Consider the following 24441-nt stretch of genomic DNA (forward strand, 5'->3'; position numbering starts at 1 on the left):
AAGTCTACAATCAGTCTGTCATTTCCTTGGGGGTTATATGTCTTTCCTCCGGTGGCCTTTAAAATTTTCTCTTTGTCTTTGACAATCTGCAATTTTACCATATGACTATGTGTGGATTTGTTTTTATTCATCCTGCTCAGACTAAGTATGCTATTCCAATCTGGAAATTCTCATCTTTCCTTAACTGTGAAATTGAAATTATGAAAAATTGATAGTCCTTTTTTTTTTTTTTTAAAGATTTTTTATTTTATTTATTTGAGAGAGAGAGACAGTGAGAGAGAGAATGAGCGAGGAGAAGGTCAGAGAGCGAAGCAGACTCCCCATGGAGCTGGGAGCCTGATGTGGGACTCGATCCCGGGACTCCAGGATCACGCCCTGAGCCGGAGGCAGTCGTCCAACCAACTGCGCCACCCAGGCGTCCCAATAGTCCTTTTATCTTAGAATACTGCTTCAGCCCATTTTCCTTATTTCCTCCTTGTGGAACTCCTATCTGACATATATGGGAGCTTCTTAGTCTATTCATCATTTCTCTTTACCATTATATCATGGTCTCCATTTCTTTATCTCTGTGTTATCACATTGCTACAGTCTGGCTGATTTCTACAGATCTATTATATAATTCACAAATATTCTCTTTGACTATGCGAATTTGTTGTTTATCCTTCTACTCTAATTATTAAATAATAAGTCTGATGCATCCTTCATCTTTATTGAAAAGCATAATAGTTTGGAGAAATTTGCTAAGGGGCAGGGGAGGGCCGCAATATAATGATAACACACTCATACAAATATATATAACAAGGAAAAATATATATGATGGTAAGTAAATAAATATATTTCTCTCAAAAGTATAAACTCACTTTTTCATAACTCACTTTTTTTTTTTTGGTAAACTCACTTTTTAAATTAAATACATATCTCTCAAAAGTATAAACTCACTAACCCTGTTTTTGGCCCACATGGGGCCAAAAGAAGTCTAAGTAGAGGGAAGAATTAGGAACAGATTTTTCTTTTTTTATAAGTATAAATGTATTTAAATGTAATACTAAATCATCTATTCACATAGTACATAGTTCAAATGTACATAGAAAATACGTATAAATACCTAGAGGAAGAATATTCCAGAAGGAATACAGGCTGAGACCTGTAAGTGCAATGACCTTGTGGCAGGAAGGGGTTTAACATGATTGATGAATAGCAAGAAAGTTAGGGTGGTTAAAGTAGTGTAAACATGGGAAGGGTAACAGAAAAGGAGATAGACGAGGTGGTCAGGAATTTGATGATGTATGGCCTTAGAAGTTATGATTAGGTTTTGAATTATATCCCAAGTGTGATGGGAAGTGAATTGCACTTAAAATGCCCTTGAAAATGCTATTTAAATAAAAGTACTTATTTAAGTGGCATCTTATGTTTTGTACAATATTTAAAAACTGAGAATTGTTAATAGAAGTTATGAGATCATAAATTATGATCTCATGGAACTTAAATGGAACTTTTACTTTATGACTCGGGATTTCTAATTTCTAAAACATGTATAACATATTAGGACAAGCAATGTAATGATTACAAATGACATAAGATCCTAGAGAATTCTATGTTGAGACTTTTTATATATATATATATCAAAGAGTATATGACACATATATATATATGTACAGTTTAATGAATCAGTGTAACCAATATTTAAGTTAAAAAATAGAATATTACCAGCACCTCAGGAACACTTGCTATATGACTTTTTAAAAAGAGCTTACTTAGTACTATAATCTGTGATAATTATCCACTTAAATGTCAACCAGGATCATGTGACCAATCTTTTTATGGGCAAAAGGAATGTTCCCTTAAGTCCATATTTAATTTCAATATGGAAATTGAGTACGTACACTTAAAATCTATTCATATTTCAGTATAGAGATGTGCCATCTCTAAGGCACTAATTTTTAATTTTAAACAAAAGATAAATTAAGTGTATTAAAAACAGATAGAGCTTGAAGAAAATGTATACATCTTCATACATTTTTGTGAAAGCAAACCTAATAGTAATAGCTTTAAGATAAAAAGCACTAGGTTTAAGTAAAATAAAAGTCAATCAAAAGTTTAAGATCTCATTATAGGTTTCATTACAACAAATCAGGTAAAATGAGACTTCTTTGTTTCTGTGTAGCTTCTAGTATATTCTTAGCACTCAATAAATGTTAAACAATAAAATATGAATTAGGCTAATCACAGCACATCTAAAATATATTTTATTAAATTTGAGCCTACTTAGAATTTTATATTATAGAAACCTGTCATGTCGCTGATTCATGACCTTTTATAATATTAAAAATTAAGTCTATGAAATCTACAATCATGTATCTTATAAATAAATATTTTAGCAATAAACTATGAGAGAACAGAAATATGCATGGTCAAAACTAAACTAAATATTTTAAAATAAACAATTTCATATTAAAATTAGGTTATTCTCTAGTGGAAAACCCTACAAATTTTTTTGCAAATGCATTTAAGATAGTAAAGGAAAAGAAGGGAATGAAATATAATAAATAAAAGCAAGCTATATAAAGATAAACGAAATGTGGATAAAACTAAATGGACAACATGAATAAAAATAACATTTATAAGTATCTCTCTTAAACTGTAGTGCAGCAGTACCTGAATTATATGCCCTTTAATTTATGCACATGATAGATAGCTTGTTAAGGGGTATATCTGTAACCGCTATAATTGATAGTAGCTGAAGGCAGTCAGACTATAATTTCTATTTAATGGATGGGATAGTAAGGGAACAAAGTCTGCAGTAGCATTTTAAAATAAGTGCCTAGAAAGTTTACATTTATGTCCAAAGTCATACCTATATATTCTAGACTTCTTTATGTTGAATTTCTTAAGAAAAAAACAGTTGCAGCAAGATCCATATATTATTAAATAAAAATTCTGATTTAACCAGTAACTAGAAAAATATGACAATAAATGGAAAAGAATGTTCAACTAACCATTTGATGGTTCATTTTTGTGCTCTTGTTCTATAGAGTTTGCAGGAGAAGCATATGGGCTCATTTGACAAGTTCCAGTTGTTGGAGAATAAGTTGTAATACTTTTCTTCCTTGTGATTTTTGAAGAATCGAATGACTGAAAATAAATATTAATTTGAGACAAAAATACTTATGTTTAGTTCTTTGAGAATGCCTTTTAAAACTTGTAAAATTCAAACCAGCATTATCTTCCTTGCTCTTTCTTTTCAGAATTTAAATACACTCAATTATCATTTCCAAAATGAACACTATTCTTAAAGTTTTATAGATATTTCAGGTCTCCATACTGACTAGAGCATCTCAATTAGGTATTTGTGAAAATTTAATATTAAAGGTTTACTACCTTCTGAGATGGTATTTCCAAACAGTTTAGAGATGACTAACTCTTCCAGTTACATCCTGACTTGTGCTGTCTGCTAAACCTGAGGTATAATTATGGGGCTGGGCCAGGGAAACTCTCAGAAGTACTGGTAGTAAAACCCACAAGGAAATCCTAGGAGGGGTAAGTGCTTTCTTAAACCTTCACAAAGTTGCTCTGACATAGTGACTTGTCTTAAGAATAAGCAAAATAATGTTGGGGCACCTGGGTGGCTCAGTGGCTTAAGCCTCTGCCTTAAACTCAGGCCATGATCTCAGGGTCCTGGGATCAAGCCCTGCACTGGGCTCTCTGCTCAGCAGGGAGTCTGCTCCCCCACCCCCGCCTGCCTCTCTGCCTACTTGTGATCTCTCTCTGTCATATAAATAAATAAAATCTTTACAAAAAATAATCAAAATAATGTTCAAACAATTGAGTATTAACATTTAAGGCCCTTGAGAATTCGGCCTATCCTATAGGATATCCTTCTATCCTCTCCTCTGTTCCTTACACACCTTGTGCATACCTCTCATTGGAGACTATCGACTCCGATAAGATTACAAATTATTTTAATAATTTTTTACATTTCTGTCTGCCCCATTAAAATCTGAATTCCTAAAAATAAATATTTCTTCAACTTTGTGGTCTAGAACTCAAAAATCTGTAATGAATGAATGATGTAAAAGGAATAGTCCAATAATTTTGGCCAAGCTACTCTGAATTCGTTCATTTGTTCATTAGTTCATTCTTCCAATAAGAAATGACACCCATATCCCAGTCACTTAGATTAAACACATTCGGGCCACAGCTCATTCTGTGATCCTAGGCTGGAACGTCCTTTTCTTATCTTCCCCAGGATGAAATTGTTCTTCAGTTAAGGTCCCCATTTATGATCCACTTCCTCCAAACAACCATTATCACACTATTAATTTCCTGTTCTGCTGAATTCCTTTTAAACTCTTTTCTGTAATGCTTACTAATCACCCAGCGCTTGCTAACTAATGTGTACAAAGAAAGAGAAAAAATTATTCTGGCCTCATGTACAGCAGAGAAGGGTCTAAACAGTAGTAGAGGTCTTAACTACCTAACAGTAGTATAGGTGCTACAAGAATTGAAAGGAAAGGAAAATCAAAGTGGGCTGCAGTAATTTTACAGAAGGATTCTTGTGAGGAGGAAGGATGAGGCTTAGATAAGCAAAAATGAAAGGTATGAAAAACCTGAAATCTAGAAGTGCTACAGATGGCATAGACTGGATTTAGGGGATTAAAAAAGGTCTGAAGGTTATGATATTACTAACATTGTAGAATTAAACTTATTTTGGTAGCTGACTTGAAATAGTTATATAATTCTCCATTGTCAATGATTCTTTATTTCTAAGACATCTTGGCAGAAATAGTGGCTGTGTCACCTTTTTCAATAATCTTGGTATTAGTTCCAGTATCTATAGCATCAATTTTTTTTTTTACAGTTAAGGTTTTAAATGATAAATACTTTTCCATATTGGGGAACCAGAAGGCTTTCCATTCTTTATTTTATGTATCCACAGTAGCCACAAATGTAACCAATATCTTTTTTAAAAATAAAACTATAATATCAAGTTATAACTCTAAAGCAATCTTTATTGTAGGGTGAAAAGGTTTTTAAGTCTCTTTATCAGATGGTTATTATTACCTCTCCATCTTGAGTTTTCACATGTTTGTATGTATTCAGTCATAAACTATGACATTTATCCAATCCTACCCTACCTTTCCAAGAATTTATTGCCCAGAACTATTTCACTGTATATGTACAAGAAATGGAAGTCACTACACTAATGTACATTTATGTCAATCTGTTTTCCTATTTTATCAAAAAATTATTTTTTCCAATTGCCAAATATCTAAACATTACCTATAGATCATACATTTCTCCTTGAAAACCATTTTCTAGCTTTCATAAAATAAGTCTGTGTGTGTGTGTGTGTGTGTGTGTGTGTGTGTGGGGTTTTTTTCCCCCTTATCTTAAAATACTGAAACTTCTTGGGCGGGGGAGTGGGGGGAGAGGAGGGGAAGAATCCCAAGACTTCTCTGCTGCTTTCTTTTTTAGGCCATTTGTGTTAGTTAAGAAGAAAAATGTCTATCTACAATTACTATACAAAGAGGGAAAAATGAAATTCTACCTTCCCTTACTATCCCACTAAATGTTCTTAAGTAATTAACACATTTTTATATACTTGACTGCTGATACCGCAAAGGCATAATCTTACTTCTCTAAGATTTTTTTTCCCCCTCAAAAGTTTTGTCCAGGTCCTCTAACTTTAAAACCCAGAAGATGCTTAAAAGTGATCCCAGAACCCATCTAATCTATACCAGGAACAGTCAAGATTGGGATTTCAGAGAAGACAGCTACAAATTGAGAAGTCTAGCTTTCTTTCTACTCTGCAATGAAGACTGCTAGCTATCAGATCCTTTAGAAAACAGAGGAAGAGAAAGTGAGCAGACTAGATTTGGCTAGAGAAGGAAAGGAATTAAGGATGTGAATAAAATTAGGAAAAGAGAAATCAATAAGTCATAATTCTATAATAATAATTTATAACTGCTTATAATATTCAGTGACTCCTTAGAGATAGTTAATGCCACTATTAAAAAAGATGCTATGATCAGCCCAAATACCACCATACTTTTTGTAAAGTGGTCAAACTTTGTATATTAGCAAAACTAAAATTTGGGCATTGATTTTTCTGTCTAAAAAAAAAGAAATGAATGTTCGCTTCATAATTTCAACTATAGATGACATTCTCCTTCAATATCTTTCACAAATTGTAGCTTGCTTTGTCACTTTGTCTAAAGCATATTCTACCAAAAAGATGCCTCTATTGCGTTGATTTTTACCTATTATAAAAAGTCTAGAAAGTACTAAGGGTTCTTTTGGGATGAAATATGATGGAAAGGATGTGCTATTATTATTATTATGAAGTACTACCCTATGCTATCAGTGAAATATTTAAAACACAGGTACTATAGATATTTGGATAACCAGAAACAAAAGAAAAATTAGGGCATTAAAGGGAGATAATTTTTCATAACCTTACACTGGTTAATTAGGTCATTGGAATGTCTTACCTAAGTCATTATTATAAGTTAATAATACTATTATGGAGTTTATATTTAAATACTCTAAATATTAGCTGTCTTGGGTACCTTTCACAGTTTGGGCCTAGGGTTCTCAGAACAGTCCTAGGGATCAACTAACTTCTTATCAGCTACCATGATTATCATTCTTTTTTTTTTAAGATTTTATTTATTTATTTGACAGGCAGAGATCACAAGTAGGCAGAGAGGCAGGCAGAGAGAGAGAAGGAAGCAGGTTCCCTGCTGAGCAGAGAGCCCGATTGGGGCTCGTGGGGCTCGATCCCAGGGATCATGACTTGAGCCGAAGGCAGCGGCTTTAACCCACTGAGCCACCCAGGCGCCCCATGATTATCATTCTTAATGGTTTTAATAATGTTGGGTTTCATTGTTATTTGTTATAATAGTCATGGCCGCAAAGCATTTTGCACTAATCTCAGTGATCTACAGAGATGGCAGAGAAAGAATATAACCAACATATTAGATCTATGGTGATAGAAATGTTCTATTTTTTTTTTTTTAAGATTTTATTTATTTATTTGACAGAGATCACAAGTAGGCAGAGATGCATGCAGAGAGAGGAGGAAGCAGGCTCCCTGCCTAGCAGAGAGCCCAAGGCAGGGCTTGATCCCAGGACCCTGAGATCACGACCTGAGCCGAAGGCTGAGGCTTTCACCCACTGAGCCACCCAGGCGCACCGAAACGTTCTATTTCTTGATTGGGTGTTTGATACACAGGGGTATGTATACACTTGTTAAAACTCATTGGATTGTACACTCAAGATCTGTGGATTTTATAATATATAAATTTTACTTTGATAAAAAAATTTTAATAGAAAAATAAAAGAAACATTGGCTTACAAAGTTGATACATTGATACTGTTTCTATTTATATTCATTATTGTTCCACAGTTTAAAAATATTAAAATATTTTTTTAAAGATGTATTGGGGCACCTGGGTGGCTTGGTGGGTTAGGTCTCTGCCTTTGGCTCAGGTCATGGTCTTGGGGTCCTGGGATTGAGCCCCACGTTGGGCACCTCTGCTCAGCAGGGAGCCTACTTCCCCTTTCCCTCTGCCTGCCTCTCTGCCTACTTGTGATCTCTCTCTCTGTCAAATAAATAAATAAAATCTTTTAAAAAAAAAAAGATGTATTTATTTATTTTTTGGCTGGGGGAGGAAAGGCAGAGAGAGAGAGAATTTTTAAGTAGATGCCACACTGAGTGCAGAGCCCAATGCAAACCTTAATCCCACAACCCTGAGATCATGATCTGAGCTGAAACTAAGAGTTGGACACTTAACTGACCATGCCATACAGGTGCACCTAAAATATGACTATTAAAGATAACATTATTCTGCAACTGTCCTGTATGTAACTCCTGAGATTTTAATGAAATATTCTCATGGATGTTTCCCACCATTCCTTCATATATCCTCATGTTTCTCAGAATATAAAGTAAGTTCCAGCTCAAATATATTTTTGTCTGTTTATTTTTTTTTAAAGATTTTATTTTTTTGACAGACAGAGATCACAAGTAGGCAGAGAGGCAGGCAGAGAGAGAGAAAGGAGGAAGCAGGCTCCCTGCCAAGCAGAGAGCCCGATGTGGGGCTCGATCCCAGGACCTGGAGATCATGACCTGAGCCAAAGGCAGAGGCTTAACCCACTGAGCCACCCAGGTGCCCCTTGTCTGTTTATTAAAGTATAATTTACATACATTAAAATGGTCAGCTTGAGGAGATCTGACAACTGTATACTCTGATGCAACTACCACACAAGATATAGAACATTTCAACCATTTCAGGTTTTCTTGTACACCCTTCTACTCAATTTCCATTTTCTAGTCCATAGGCAACTGCTTCCTAATTCCTGTAATCATACCTCTACCTATTCTTGGACTTCATATAAATTAAGAATGTAACTTTTGGTTTGGGTTTGTTTTTGAGATCATCTACATTATTGCACGTGGTAGTAGTGTGTTCCTTTTTATTGCTGAATAGTGCTCCTTTGTATAAATATACCAGAATTTGTTTTTCCATTTTCTGATTAGGAGACATTTGGATTATTTTCAGTTTGAGCTATTATGAATTAAGTTGCTAAAAACATTCTTGTATATGTTGGGGCCCCTGGGTGGCTCAGTCAGTTAAGCCTGGTAATTTCAGCTCAGGTCATGATCTCATGGATCATGAGATCCGTCCAGGTAGGGCTCCATGCACTCAACTGGAAGTCAGCTTGAGATTCTCTCCCTCCCCTTTCCCCCCACTCACATGCATGCTTTCTCTCTCTAGAATAAATAAATCTTTAAAAAAAAAAAAAATCTTGGGCGCCTGGGTGGCTCAGTGGGTTAAAACCTCTGCCTTCAGCTCAGGTCATGATCCCGGGGTCCTGGGATCAAGCCCCACATCGGGCTCTCTGTTCCATGGGGAGCCTGCTTCCTCCTCTCTCTCTGCCTGCCTCTCTGCCTACTTGTGATCTCTGTCAAATAAATAAATAAAGTATTTTTAAAAATTAAAAAAAAAAAAACAACTAAATAAAAGCTGGAGTTCTCCAAAGCATGTCATTTAAAATTCCCATCAGTAAAAGAGAGTTCCAGCTGCTCGACATCCTTATCAGTCTTTAGCACTGTTTTAGTCATTCTCATGTTTGTTTGCTTTTTTAAAAGATTTTTATTTATTTATTTATTTATTTGAGAGGAAGAACATGAGTTGGTGGGAGGGGCAGAGAGAGAAAGAAAAGCAGCACTCTCGCCACTGAATGGGGAGCCTGAAGTGGGGCTTAATCCAAAACCATGATCTGAGTCAAAGGCAGATGCTTAACCAAATGAACCACCCAGGTGCCCCATTTTTTTTTTTTTTTTAAGCGATCTCTACTCCCAAAATAGGCCTCAATCTCAGGACCTTGAGATCAAGAGTTGCAAGTTCTACAACTCGAAGCAGTCAGGTTCCTCTAGTGTTGTTTTTTAAAAGCCATTCTGTTTTGTTATTTAGCTCTTCTAGTGGGCAGGAGTGGTATCCATTTGTGGGTTTCATTTGTATTTCCAATGATAAATGATGTTGAACACTTTTTCATATGCTTTTTCATATTCATTTAAATTTTTTTTGTGACATGTTGGTTCAAGTTTTATACATTTTATTGTACTTTTCATTGTTAATTTATATATTATAGATACAAGTCTTTTGCCAGATAGATGTATGACAAATATTTTCTTCTTAATCCCTGGTTTGCCTATTCATTTTCTTTTTCTTTTTTTTTTTTTTTAATTTTATTTATTTATTTGACAGAGAGAGACACAGCAAGAGAGGGAACACAAGCAGGGGGAGGGAAGAGGGAGAAGCAGGCTTCCTACTGAGCAGGGAGCCTGATGCAGGGCTCAATCCCAGGATCCTGGGATCATGACCTGAGCTGAAGACAGACACTTAACAACTGAGCCACCCAGGCACTCCGGCTACTCATTTTCTTAATGGTGGCTTTTGAAGAGCAAAAATTTTTAGTTTTGATAAAGTCTACCTTATTAACTTTATCTTCTGTAGTTAGTACTTTTTCTGTTGTATGAAATTTTGTCAAATTTAGGTCTCAAAGATAACTTCTTGTATTTCCTTCTAGAAGCGTGATGCTTTTAACTTTTACTTTATGCTTATGATACTTCTTGAATTAACTTTTGTGTATCAAGAGAGATAAAGATGAAGATTATTTTTTTCCATAAAGATATTTAAAAAACTTTGTTCTTACTGAATCAACCCAATATTTCAAAACATTTCAGGGTTACCTGGATGGCTCAGTTGGTTAGGTGTCTAACTCTTGATTTCAGCTCAGGTTATAATCCCAGAGTCATGGGATCAAGACCCACGCTGGGCTCCTTGCTCAGTGGAAAGTCTTCCTGGGATTCTCTCTCCCTCTCCATTTGCCCCCACCAAGTAAATAAATAAATCTTTTTTAAAAATTTAATAAATTTAGTCAACCGTAAAGATAATACGAACCAAAAAGTTTTAGAAACTAGATTTTGCCAAATAGAATGAAGATTCATAAAGGACTAAAGGAAAAACACTTTAGGTACTCTAAAGGAAAAGCATCTACGTTATATGGAAGGCAGCCTGGACTCATATAATAGTTTAGCTGTGTCTTAGCTGTGCTATTGTGGATATACCACTTACTCTGAATTTTAGTTTCCTCACTCAATCTAGCATATCACTAGAATATTAATGCCGATGTGACATGGAGGGCTTCCAGAGCTTGAAGGAAGGAGGGCAAGGCAGTGGAGTTCACCTTTAAGATGTCTTCCAAGGGCCTAGAATCTCTCTATGTCCCCAGACCTGGTGAGGTATTCAGTATTGGGAAGTGAGAGGTGGCCAAAAGAGAACATGCAGAAGCAAAGATGCAAATGAGACTGGTGCTACAACGGGATGTCTAGAGCATCAAGCCAAGGGATGCATACTGCTCCAGTCCAAGAAGTGCCACTTCTATCAGAGCATCGGCCAGATGATGGCCTCATATCCAGTGAAAGCCCAGCAGGCCCCAACTTCATAGAGAAAGCCAGCTTACTTTCAGGAGAAGGATGAGATTCATCTACTTGCCCTCCTCCCAGAGGCACAGAATGTAGCCATGGTGGGTAAGTGATTTGCAATCAGAAAAGTTCAAGGAACACGAAGAAAATAGTAGAAAAAGCAGGATAGATAGGGTCAGTATAGGCAGCTAGTACTGCCAATTTCTTGGGCCAGGATCCACAGCATCACCTCCTTTTCCCTCTTGGTGAGGGGAAGGAGTGAGGCAAAGGAACTCACAACACTGCTATTCAAACAATGGCTTTCATGGAAAATCTCCCTAGAACTTGAACACTTTATCTGCAACTCTACTTCCACAATCTAAATCTTTTGAAAGTGGCCTGGATAGGGATGCTGTTTTGAGAGAATACATGTGAAAAGTGTATGTTCTGCTGTTGTTGGGTGAATTATTAATGTTAAGATGGCAAATTCCCAAAGTTGATCTGTAATCCCTGTCAAAATTCCAAATGGCTGTTTTTCAGAAATGGACCAAGGTGATCTTAAAATTCCTATGAAATTGCAACAGATGCAAAATAGCAGAAGCAATTTTGAAAAGGAAGAACAAAAAGAGGGTTCACGTTTTCTGATTTCAAATTTACAGTAATTATAACTTTATTTTGAAAACTTAATTAAGACAGTGTGGTAGTGGGGCACCTGGGTGGCTCAGTGGGTTAAAGCCTCTGCCTTTAGCTCAGGTCATGATCTCCAGGTCCTGGGATTGAGCCCCACATCGGGCTCTCTGCTCAGCACGGAGCCTGCTTCCTCCTCTCTCTCTCCCTGCCTCTCTGACTACTTATGATCTCTCTGATTCTGTCAAATAAATAAATAAAATCTTAAAAAAAAAAAAAGAAAGTGTGGTAGTGACATAAAGACAGTCAGGGATGAATGGAGTAACTTGAGTGCAGAAATAAATCCTTACATTTATAGCTCATTGATTTTCAACAAGGGTATTAACACCATTCAATGGCGGAAAGAATATCTTTTCAACAAATACTGCTAGGACAACTGAATATACATGCCCCTACTCTCCTATCATGTGCCAAATTAACTCGATTAGGTAATAGTTTCTTAGATGTGACCCCAGAAGTACATGCAACCAAAGAAGAAGTAAACTGAACTTCATCAAAATTTAAAACTTTTGTGCATTGAAGGGATGCTACCAAGAAAGTAAAAAGACAACCCAGAGAACCCGTGATTAGGTGACAGTATTCAGAATACACAAAAGTAAAAGCACAAAATCCTATTTTAAAAAGGGTAACTAATTTGAGTAGATATTTCTCCAAAGAAAATATATAGATGGTCAATAAACATGTAAAAAAATGCTCAATATCATTAAAAAATGCTTAAAACCGCAATGAGATACTGCTCCATAGCTATTAGGATGGCTAGAATCAAAGAGTCAGATAATAGCAAGGAGGATCTGGAGAAACTGGAACCCTCCTCATTCACTGGTAGTGGGAATGTAAAATGGTGCAGCTGTAGAAAAGAGTTTGACAGTTTTTCAAGAAGGATGGAATTCTCATGTAAGTCAGCAATTCCACCCCTAAATATCTAAAGAAAACTGAAATATGATTCAGCTATAAAAAGGAGTGAAGTACTGTTACAAACAACAAGATGATGAAACGTGAAAATGTTATGAAAGCAGTCAGTCACAGAAGGCCACAATATTGTATGACTCCATTTACATAAAATGTCCAGGATGAGCAAATCCATAGAGACAGCAAGTAAATTAATTGCCAGGGGATGAGAAGAGGAGGAAGTTAGCACCACTTAACTGCTAAGTGAGGGGTGCCTGGGTAGTTCAGTCATTCTGCCCTTGGTTCCAGTTGTGATCCCAGGTCCCTGGGATTGAGCCCCACATTCGGCTCCCTGCTCAGTGGGAAGCCTGCTTCTCCCTCTCCTACTCCCACTTCCCCCGTTCATGTTCCCTCTCTCGCCCTGTCTCTCTCTGTCAAATAAATAAAGTCTTAAAAAAAAAAAAAACACGCTAAGAGATGCAGGATTTTTGGCAGGAGGGGGTGATAAAAATGTTCTGGAATCAGATAGTGGTGAAGGTTGTTCAACATAGTGAGTATACTATAAACTACTGGTGTATACTTTAAAATGATGAATGTTATATGAATTATATATCAATAAAAATTCCTGAAATTAAAAAAAGAGAACTATTAGAAAGTACATGAGATAATTAGAAGACATAAACAAAGACTGTCCATTTGATGGTGAAGGAATTATCAATTCTGAGAAATACGATAATACTATTATAGTTTTTTAAAGTCTTTCTCTTTGGGGCGCCTGGGTGGCTCTGTCATTAAGTGTCTGCCTTCGGCTCGGAGCATGATCCTAGGGTCCTGGGATCGAGCCCCGCATTGGGATTGCTCTGAGGAAAGCCTGCTTCTCCCTCTCTCATTCGTCCTGCTTGTATTTCCTCTCTTCCTGTGTCTCTGTCAAATAAATACATAAAATCTTAAAAAATAAAGTTTTCTCTTTTAAAAATAATCATTGAAGTATTTATGGATGATATGGATGATATTTCAGATTTGTTTCAAAATAATCTAGTATGGGGTACTAAAGTATATAAGGGAGTATAAGTGAAATAAGTAGGCTTGTGTTAAGAATTATCAAAGCTTGCTTATTAACAGGTAGTGCATTACCTTTGTCTCTGTTTGAAATTCTTAATAATAAAAAGTTTAAAAAACACTATTTTGTAACTATAGCGAAATAAAGGATCTAGGAAATAATCATCAATGAAAAAAAAAACCACTCAAGAAAGATTAATGGGAATTTTATTATGGGTTAATCAAGGTGATTAATACTCGAACCAAAAATCAGATCATTTTGTGCTCTTGAGAGGATGTGATAGGAACTATACACACTATCTATGAGGTATGTTTATCAAAAAGTTGAGGGCGCCTGGGTGGCTCAGTGGTTTAAGCCGCTGCCTTCGGCTCGGGTCATGATCTCGGGGTCCTGGGATCGAGTCCCGCATCGGGCTCTCTGCTCAGCAGGGAGCCTGCTTCCTCCTCTCTCTGCCTGCCTCTCTGCCTACTTGTGATCTGTCTCTGTCAAATAAATAAATAAATAAATCTTTAAAAAAAAAAAAAAAAGTTGAATGAGGGGCGCCTGGGTGGCTCAGTGTGTTAAGCCGCTGCCTTCGGCTCAGGTCATGATCTCAGGGTCCTGGGATCGAGTCCCCCATCGGGCTCTCTGAGCCTGCTTCCCTTCCTCTCTCTCTGCCTGCCTCTCTGCCTACCTGTGATCTCACTCTGTCAAATAAATAAATAAAATCTTTTAAAAAAAAAAAAGTTGAATAAAAATCTAATCAAGCCTCTAACTTTATCAGTTTCATAGCAAATCTGAAGAACAGAGAAATCATTTGAAGGACACCACAAGAAACAAATCAATTAACTCCTGAATATGAAATACGCTTACAAAACAAATACCTCAGTTTTCTCAAAAAATAAATTATAAAAAAAGGGTGAAACTTAACTAGAATTAAAAAGACTTAGGATATATATAAAAAGTATTATAATGTATAAGCCTGTTTTAATCCTGATTTTAATAAGCCAACTATAAAAGGATATTTTGAAACAACCATAGAAATGTGAATATGGACTGTGTAGAAGATATTATTATGGAATTTGTATTAATTTTATAAGGATGATAATGGCACTGTGGTTATGAAAAAAGTCATTATCTGTTAGAAATACATACTGAAGAATTTTCTGATGAAATGACATGTCTGGGTCCTGTAAAATATGCCAGGAAAAAAAATACACAGATACACACACATACGTACATATACATATATACATACGAAACAAAATTAACAAAATGTTAATAATCGTTGAACACCGAAGTTCATTGTATTATTCTATTTTATGTTTGAAAATTTCTGTAATAGGGGAAGGAAGGGAAGGAGAGGGAGGGAAGGAGAAAGGAAAGTAGATTTGAACCAAATCAGTAAGTAGGACTGCAGAATAAGAGCTATAAAATTTCCCAATGTCCTGAAATTCAAAGTTCTTTCTAATTTCAGGAGGTGGCAGAAGTCTTGTCCCAGAGAGATAAGACAAGTTTAGGCCCTAGGAATAGTCAGAAGTATCCTACCAATAGTAAGGGAGTAATCTAGCCTGGGCATCCATGCCTAAATTAGCAACCTCCCCAACCTTCCCCAATTTGCACTGCTATTCCTTCTAGCAGCAAGCCTACTGAGTTGGCCTTGGTAGGAAGAATGGTCCTTCCCTGCCTACCTGTAGCATCTGCATCTTCCATTCCTTCTCTGAGGTGGTCTGAACAAAATTATGTACATGATTAGGTAGCTAGCTATCCCTATAAATTCATCTGAATTGCCACTGGCAGCAGTTTGTAATAAATAATTCATCTTCATTTCTAAAAATTCTTCTAGAAACAGTATTTGGATGACAATGACTTGAGCAGCTAAAATATTGTAGGTGATGAAAAACTGGAACATTCTTTAACTCCTCACCACCCCCCAACAATGTGGGAGGTTCAGCAAATGATGGTACTTGTAGTATATATTCCAGATATTAAAGGAAGGTCACAATATCATAGCTGTTTTCTCCATTAGGAGACTCCTAAAGAAAATGACTTTCCCTAACATCATGCAGCATTTATCTCTATGAAGGTCTGTAGATGCTTTAGGAACACCGGGATTTGGGAGCTTAGAACATCTCTGAGAGGAAAGTGCAGCAGATGAGAATGAATAGGTTCCACTTTAACCAACTGGTATATAAGGGCCATCTTCTTTCTGTGGATATCGGTCTTCTTCCTTCAGTATCATACTGGTAAAGCAAAATGACCTTAGAGTTACTACTAGTTCCTCTGCAGTTTTACAGCAATTAGGTACTCTTAGAATTATAGGTATATCTTGAATGTCTGATTTTCCTTTGCATGGGCTAAGTTGTTACTCGAGTAGATGGAAGCATAAATGTAGTGAAGGAGAGAATCCTAGACTAAACACCAGAACAAAAGCTGCCAGCTCTAAGATATGAATATAGAGCTGCCAACAAACGATGAGGCAAGAATACAAAGGCAGAAATTACCAGAAACAGGGAACCTGGGTGGCTCAGTCGTTAAGCATCTGCCTTCAGCTCAGGTCATGATCCCAGGGTCCTGGGATCAAGCCCCACATCAGGCTCTCTGCTCAGCAGGGAGCCTGCTTCCCCTTCTCTCTCTCTGCCTACTTGTGATCTCTCTCTCTGTCAAATAAATAAATAAAATCTTTAAAAAAAAAGAAAGAAAGAAAAGAAATTACCAGAAATAGGTCAGAATATAGAAGAGAAATGTTGAAGAAAGACCCAGGCTAGATGCTAGGAACCTGCAATTAGCAGGGAATGGCCATGTGATACCAAGCTAAGTCAAGCTAAGTCTCCTTGGTTTAAAGGTACAGAATTGGGCCAAACATAACAATGTATTTTTCTATTACAGGATATTAGCTGTGGCACTGGCTACCTTGACATATCCTAATCTGAAGTAAAAATGTATTGAAAGCTTGCCATGATGACAATTGTACTTCAAGAAGAGGATGAATTCCTAAATGGCCAGTCTCTGCTATTCAAATAATGTTACCATCTCCCAAAGAACAGTTTGAGGGCAGGAAAGAACAATATTTCATTTTAAGCTGGACTACTCATCTACCAAAATACCATTCTGACCAAAGAAACAGATGTAGAATTACAGTCACAGCTGCATTCTGTGTAGAACAAGTTGGATAATGGTACTCTAAATTGCTAATTACACTGCTAATGATTTTTTTAGTGGCATTGCATTATTTTCCCACTTTTGTTTAAATTTTTTTAAAAAAGCATCTTGAAAGTTTTAAAAATGGTAAATTGTTAAATATCAGTGAGTCGTCCAAAGAGAAATTCCATATAACATCCATTTCTTGAAATGGCATTCTCATATGGGATTTTGTAAAAGCGCCGTTTATTGACTAGCTATTTGTTTTAATTTACTTTCTCATCAATTTACTTGCATTTAAGATTAAGTAGCTCAATATTAGTATTTGTATCTAGCTCCACAATTGGTATGAAAAGATAATAAACCAACATATGTCATGATATGTTGGTACTGGGAGTGTACTATGACTAGATTTACAAAAAGTAATAGCAACAGTACATTTTTATTTTTATTGTGACAACCATGGTGAAATTTATTACACTGTTAGTATTTTATTGTTTAATTATGCCAGAATAGCTTAGGGAGGTAATTACATTTTTGATATAAAAGTGCTGTTAATGTTGTTATTTCAATTTAGCAGATTATAGAATACAGATTAAAGCACTGCCATTGTTCCACATTGTTTCTTGTGCATTTAAGTGGCAGAATATTTTTTCCACAAATAGTAAATTCATTTCTACTGAATTATTTTATTAATGTTTCTAAATAATTTGCCTCTTAAGTGAAAACCTTAATCTGGCCAGGAATTTCCATATATTTAATTTATAAATAATATTTTATATAGAAAATGGTATACCAATCACAATAATGTCACAGTGTTTTTTGAAAATTTTTCTATTTCTTAAGGTAAATTTCCCGTAAATTAAATTTCCCATAAATTAAAAATACATTCTTCTTATGCAATTACAAATTCACAAGTAAATACTTACATTTGCTTCTAACAGATGATCCAATTTCAGTGATCTCTTAACACTGCCAACAAAATATTTAAAGAAATCTTAGGTTTTTATGCTTTAAGTAGCCAAATATTTGAGAGTAATAAATATAAACAAAGATTCTGAGTTGCTTTTGCCAATGAAAGCAGAATACCATATGAAGAGAGCAATTTTCATGACGATGAAACTGGATTTTTTTAATAGCATATTTCAATATGGAATAATTAAATATTCAAATGGATTTTTATATACGGTTTCATATACATTCACTATTGTATAATTCAAGCATTAAAGTCATATTATGAAATAATCTTAGTAAAAATGAATATATTTGTTTTAAAATAACACTATTGAAAAATTAAGCATAAAGACCAAACAATTTATACAACTTAATGGGAATGTTGAAAGTATATTATTTGTAGAAATAATGTACTAGGTATTAAAATAAAGGTATGAACAAGGTGAAAAGTTTTGCACGTTATTCTAGCTTTAAGCATGATTCAGTGCTACCAGACTATGACTTAACTGAGGAACAGATGCTCTATGTCTTTATAAGTCCCCAATCCATAAGAAACTATTTTTTGTTTCCCTCACTAAACTGATTCAGGAACATGCCAGGCTCTCTCTGTGCAAAATCTGTTCTGCTAAACTGGATGCCCAGCTGTTGGTGACAATGCTTAGAAAGGAAAGCTGAATATTTATAATACTTTATTTCGTACAGCTGTCTTCTAAAGAGCAGTCATCAACATTTTATTGAATGCAGGCTAAATGCTCAAAGGAGAAAAAGGTCAATATAAATTAAAACTAGTTTTCCCAGTAATAAATGCAGCATCAAAAGTACTTTCTTGATCCCTGAGAAAAAGAAATTATGTTATTTAAAATACTAGAGAATTTGAGCATAAAGCAAAAAAAAAAAGAGAGAGAGAGAGAGAGAAAAGAAAAAAGAAAAAAAAGAGGATTGTATTGTAAAGTTTATATTATAGAAAATTAGAAAAATTTTATACATATTAGAAAATGACTGTTCATAAATAACTATTTACTTTTTTTCCTGAATACTGACTTTCAAACAAGTGACAAGAACAAGAAAAAAATAGAAGAGATGGACAATTTACAAATATTACGGAGTAGTAAATATTAAATACGTAAATTTAATCTATCAATAAAGGGCTCACTTGGGCGCGTGGGTGGCTCAGTAGGTTAAAGTCTCTGCCTTTAGCTCGGGTCATGGGATCCTGCCCTATATCAGGCTCTCTGCTCAGCCCGGAGCCTGCTTCCTACTCTCTCTCTGCCTGCTTGTAATTTCTGTCTGTCAAATAAACAAAATATTAAAAAAAATTTTTAAAAAAGGGCTCACTTAATTTTGCTATTATATCTACATTAGCTTATCACATAACATAATTTCTTGAGATTAAATCAATTTGAAAAATAACTTGTATCTTTTAGAAGTCGACTTGAAATAAATTTAATGTGAATTCTCAATGAAGCAAGAAGAGAATAGAGGTATGAACAAATAAAAATGGCACATGATCCAAAAAAAGTGTATATATTTAGTTTTGGAATACATAGTACTCTATTCAGGTATATGAGATATTTGGGTATTTTACAAAATTTCGAAAGTAGAAATCAAAAACTAAAAGTACACAGCACAGAGTTTTTAAATTCTATTTTTAAATGCTAAGATGTAATACTACCTATTAGAAGGAAATAAACCTCACCCTGACATTAATTGTTCAAAATATTACTTATTGATGACTAATTCTTAAAGAAAGTAACTCGATGTTTGGATTTAAGAGATTCTGGTTTACATCCCAGGTTTGATCTAAGAAGCCCAAGGAAATATATAAGTAAACAAGAAATTGAGCAGACTTGGACTGTTATTTTCTACTTTAACAGTTTAGTGAAAATCTGAAAAACATGATTTAATGTCGGTGATACAGTTTTCAGATAATTTAGGCATGGAAACTAAAACCTGGTAGTATTTACAAGAATCATGAGAAGATTTAATAGATGAGACTAGGAGAAATCTAAGAAATCCCTTAGTTCATCCAATATGTAAGAGTTGGTGTGATGTGCCCACTGTCCCACAGCTTGAAGGGCAGAAACTCAGATCTCAAGTCTTGTGCACAACAAATCTTTGTCGAATTGGGGAGGAATTGAACAGCAAACCTACTAGAGGATTTTATGATGATCTATTAGAACTAGGCCCATTGTCAAAGTGTGTTATTGAATTAAGCACATACTGTATGCTTTTACTCTTTTTTTTTTAATCTACTCTTTTATCCATAAACAACTATAAGCATGAAATTATGCTACATGGAAGGGGATGATGTTAATAAAGAACAGAGAGGAAGAGATGGTTGAAACATACACTATAAAGAACAAACAGACAAAACTTGATTAAATATATGGGGTAAATATTTTTCTAAAGTATTTACTCACTTGTTACCAATGCCAGTTGGCAATTAAAAGTGGTGTATCTCTGGTCGTTCTGTAAAGTTTTAAGTAGTTTTAGGGGTTACTACTTTGATTTAAAAAAACGGAATAGGCCCAAAAGGACTCAAATACACATTTCTCCAAAGAAGATATACTGGTGGCCAATAAAATATAAAAAAATGTTCAACATCCTTAATATTAGGAAAAGGCACATCTGAACCACAAAGAGAGACCATTTCACAGCCATTAGGATGTCTAATATAAAAACAAAAACAAAAACAGAAAATGTTGGCTAGGATATGGAGAAATTTAATGTTCACGTACTGCTGGTGGGACTGTAAAATGGTACAGCTGCTATGAAAAACAGTTTGGCAGTTCCTCAAAAAATTAGGTGTAGAACTGCCATATAATTCAGCAATTCCACATCTGGGTATATATCCAAAAGAACTGAAAGCAGACCCAAACAGGTAGTTGTACACCCACGTTCATAGCAATGTTATTTCCAGTAGCCAAAATGTGAAAACAATGCAAGTGCCCATTGACAGCTAAATGAGTAAAGAAAATGTAGTATAGATATACAATGGTATATTATTCAGCCTTAAAAAGCAAAAACATTCTGATACATGCTACAACACAGATGAACCTTGAAGATAACATGCTAAGTGAAATAAGCCAATATCAAAGGGGCAAATACTGTATGATCCACTCAAATGAGCTACTTAAAGTAGTCAAATTTCATAAACACAGAAAATAGTGGTTGCCAAGGGCTGAGAGGAAGGGTGAATAGGGGGTTAGTGTTTGATGGGTATAAAATTCCAGGTTTGCCAAGATGAAAAAAGTTTTGGAGATAGATGATGGTGATAGTTGTACAGGGTGAATATACTTAATGTCATAGAACTGTACACTTAATGATTAAACTATAAACTTCGGGGGTGCCCGAATGGCTCAGTTGGTTAAGCCTCTGCCTTTGGCTCAGGTCATGATCCCAGGGTTCTGGGATCAAGTCCTTTGTCGGGCTCCCTGCTTCTGCTTCTGTCCCTGCCCCCACTCATTCTCTCAATCTCTTGTTCTCTCTAATAATAAAATCTTTAAAAAAAATAATTTTTTAAATGGGCATTTATCTACTATATTCTAATTTCCTCCCTCCTACTAGTAATCTTATTACCTCTGCAGATTACTTCCCACTTCAACCTTCACCCAAATTTACTCTTATGTCCATAATTTAACTACCGTGCTTCATTTTTAGTTGTACTAAGTTTAGATTCATTGGGATGAAAATTCTGGTTCCTACCAACATTTTGCTCTTGAGAATTTAGGAAAGATAAATATATCTGACATACAATTTCATATCAAGAGGAATAGAAAGTAACTATGTTTGTAGGATTAGTTATATTACTAAGACTATCCTCCCCTATTTTATTTAAATTATCATGGGGTAGTATCCTGAATAGGATTCTCTGATTCAACAAGAACAGAACAAGTACATGAGTTTTATTACACAAATTCATAAACACAGAAAATACTAACACTGGTGACAATATAAAAGAAATTACTCCAGAAAAAATGAATTTTCATTTGATTTCTAATTAAGAATGAAGAATGATACCTCAAAAAACACAAAAATGAATGTTTTGAGCTTCAAAGTGCAAGTGGGTAGAGAGGGGAGAGAATCTCAAGTCATCTCCATGCTCAAGGCAGAGCCCAATGTGAGGCTTGATCTCACGACTCCAACATATGACCTGAGCAGAAATCAAGAGTTGGACACCCAACTGACTGAGCCATCTAAGTGTCCCTTTGAGCTTTTCTTTCTTTCTTTTTTTTTTTTTAAAGATTTATCCATTTATCAGAGAGAGAGAGGGAGAGAGCGAGCACAGGCAGACAGAATGGCAGGCAGAGGCAGAGGCAGAAGCAGATTCCCCGCCGAGCAAGGAGCCCGATGTGGGGCTTGATCCCAGGACGCTGGGATCATGACCCGAGCCGAAGGCAGCTGCTTAACCAACTGAGCCACCCAGGCGTCCCTGAGCTTTTCTTTAAAAACACTGGATCAGGGGTGGCTAGGTGGCTCAGTCAGTAAGGGTCTGCTTTTGGCTCAGGTCATGATTCCAGTGTCCTGGGGTTGAGCCCTGCATCAGGATCCCTGCTCACCAGGGAGCCTGCTTCTCCCTCTCCCACTCCCTCTGCTTGGGTTCCCTCTCTCACTGTATCTCTCTCAATCAAATAAATAAACAAAATCTATAAAAAAATAAATAAATACAAACAAAAACACTGGATTAAATATAATTTTGAATAGCAGAGCTGAGGGTAAGAGTGTGTGTGTGTGTGTGTGAGGAGACAGATAAACTTGGTAAAGCAGGTAAGAGTCAAAGGGCCTTGATGCTAAGCCTAATTCCTCCCCTAAGCTTTGGCAAATTACACAATTTCACTAAGCTTCATAAAGTTGATAATACTGGCCTATAAACTAGTAGGTAATTTCTGAATGGAAGATAAAAATATCACTTACAATGTCAGTGCTTCCATTTACTTCTCACTATAATAGTGATGACAATATTTCAAGAGTATTTAAAGGAGTGAGTATACTTGTGAGATGCTTAGAAATCCTTTGATGAAAGGCAATGACCAAATTCACATCCCATGTGACTCCTTTGGTGTAATCTGAGATATCTGAAATGACTTATTTTCCATTTTATGCATGAGAATGAGAAGAGAAGGGAGAAGAATCTTCTATATCCCTTTTATATTCTTCCTTTCATTCAAGCCTTTTGTGTACTCTCAAGTGCTCTTTTGTGTTCAACATTCAAGTGGTCATATAATAATTTACTATCACATATGTGTGAGTAGAGAGAAATATTACTTTGTTACATGTAGAAATATGGTCATCATGTGAAAGCACCTAAATAAATAATGCATCCTGTTATTCTTCATGATAAAACTGGCCAAAACCTTAAGCAGTTATTGGGTAACAGATGTTTTTTGTGTCAAAAGCTTCCTTCTTAAAAGGTTAACAGAGAATTATCTAAACAATTCTTACAGAAGTAAAGGGATATATTTGGGAACACTGACTCCATAAGATAAATAAATACAGAAGACATTATCACTGGGCAAAATAAAATGAGAAATGTCATAAGATAATTTCATTCTTAAATGAGTATTCTCAAAAATGAACATTAATATTCATTATTTCCTCCTGTGAGAAACTTAGATATACATATATGTGTGTATCATCTCACATACATATATATAAAGGACATAAGTTAAATCCTTTTAAAATTTATCAAAAGGGGCCAAATAGTTTTATCAGAATTAAATATGGGAAATGGGTGATATTTTACATTTTTTTGGTATTATATTTTACAGCATAAAAATTAATAACAAATTTACACTGATGTGTACCCTCCCCTTGAGAATCTAGCACAATCTCTAAGTTTTCTCTGACATAGTCCACATTGGATTAAGGATCTTTCTACTCTGTAGCACTATAGCACTGTGTATGCCCCTCTCACAAAACTTACCACATTGAAATAGTATGTTTATATGCTTGTCTTTCCTCCCTGGACTAAGATATTTATATCATTACCACCTCCTCTTTTAAGTGATGTGGTTAAATATCCTTGTTAAACTATCTTTCCCACAAAAATTAAGACTCCCAGCAAATATAGTATCTGCTCATATTTGAATGCCCAAAGCCTGACACAGTGATGGGAAGAAAAGTGTTATATAAATTAACGATTTATTCAATTAATTGTATTTATTTTTAACTTAAAACTTCAGTCTCAAATTGAGACTTTAATTCTTTTAACTTTTTATGATCCTCCAATTCTGTTTAAGGTTGTTTCAATGCAGGTTCCCAAAAGATGTCATATTAACAGTCTTATCTCTAACATAGTCTCATATAGATTTCTGTCTTAATAGTTCTGGAAAAATCTAAACTATATTCAAAGATTGACTTTCCTTCATTTTTTTCCTTTCTAGACTTCATCTAGTAGTAATTTTAGACTTTCTAGTTCCATTTTCTATATCTCTAAACTCTTATTTCTTAGCATTTTTTGGTCTCTATACTGTGTATGGGCAATTCCTTCAGATCTATCTTCCAGTTGTCTAATTCTTTCTTCAATTATATCTAATTTAATGTTTAATCCACCCATTGGCGTTGTTGTTGTTGTTTTAAACAATTTGATGAGTTTTGGAGGTAACTTGATTTTTACTTAATTTCAAACTTAAAAAAAACTTTTAGGAGTAAGAGTGCTTATCTTTTACCTAGACTTATCACTTGTTTACATTTTGTCCTATTTATCATTCTCTTTTTCTCTCTTGCTCTAGTTCTTTCTTGACTTACTGTGGGTTATGCC

The 24441-nt window shown here is 35.2% G+C and overlaps 1 protein-coding gene across 2 annotated transcripts in view; it reads right to left on the bottom strand.

Annotated features, from left to right (window-relative positions):
* LOC122900042 (integrin subunit beta 3 binding protein) overlaps positions 1-24441 on the bottom strand; it is a 66359-nt gene that overhangs the window by 30001 nt on the left and 11917 nt on the right. For both annotated transcript variants that reach the window (XM_044238371.1, XM_044238370.1), the window contains exons 2-3: positions 17657-17699; positions 2997-3132 (exon numbers count right to left, since the gene is read on the bottom strand). In XM_044238371.1, the coding sequence (XP_044094306.1) occupies positions 2997-3132; positions 17657-17699 (179 nt within the window). The remainder of the gene's footprint in view (positions 1-2996; positions 3133-17656; positions 17700-24441) is intronic.

This window comes from Neovison vison, chromosome 2 (assembly GCF_020171115.1).
Source record: "Neovison vison isolate M4711 chromosome 2, ASM_NN_V1, whole genome shotgun sequence".
Lineage (NCBI taxonomy): Eukaryota > Metazoa > Chordata > Mammalia > Carnivora > Mustelidae > Neogale > Neogale vison.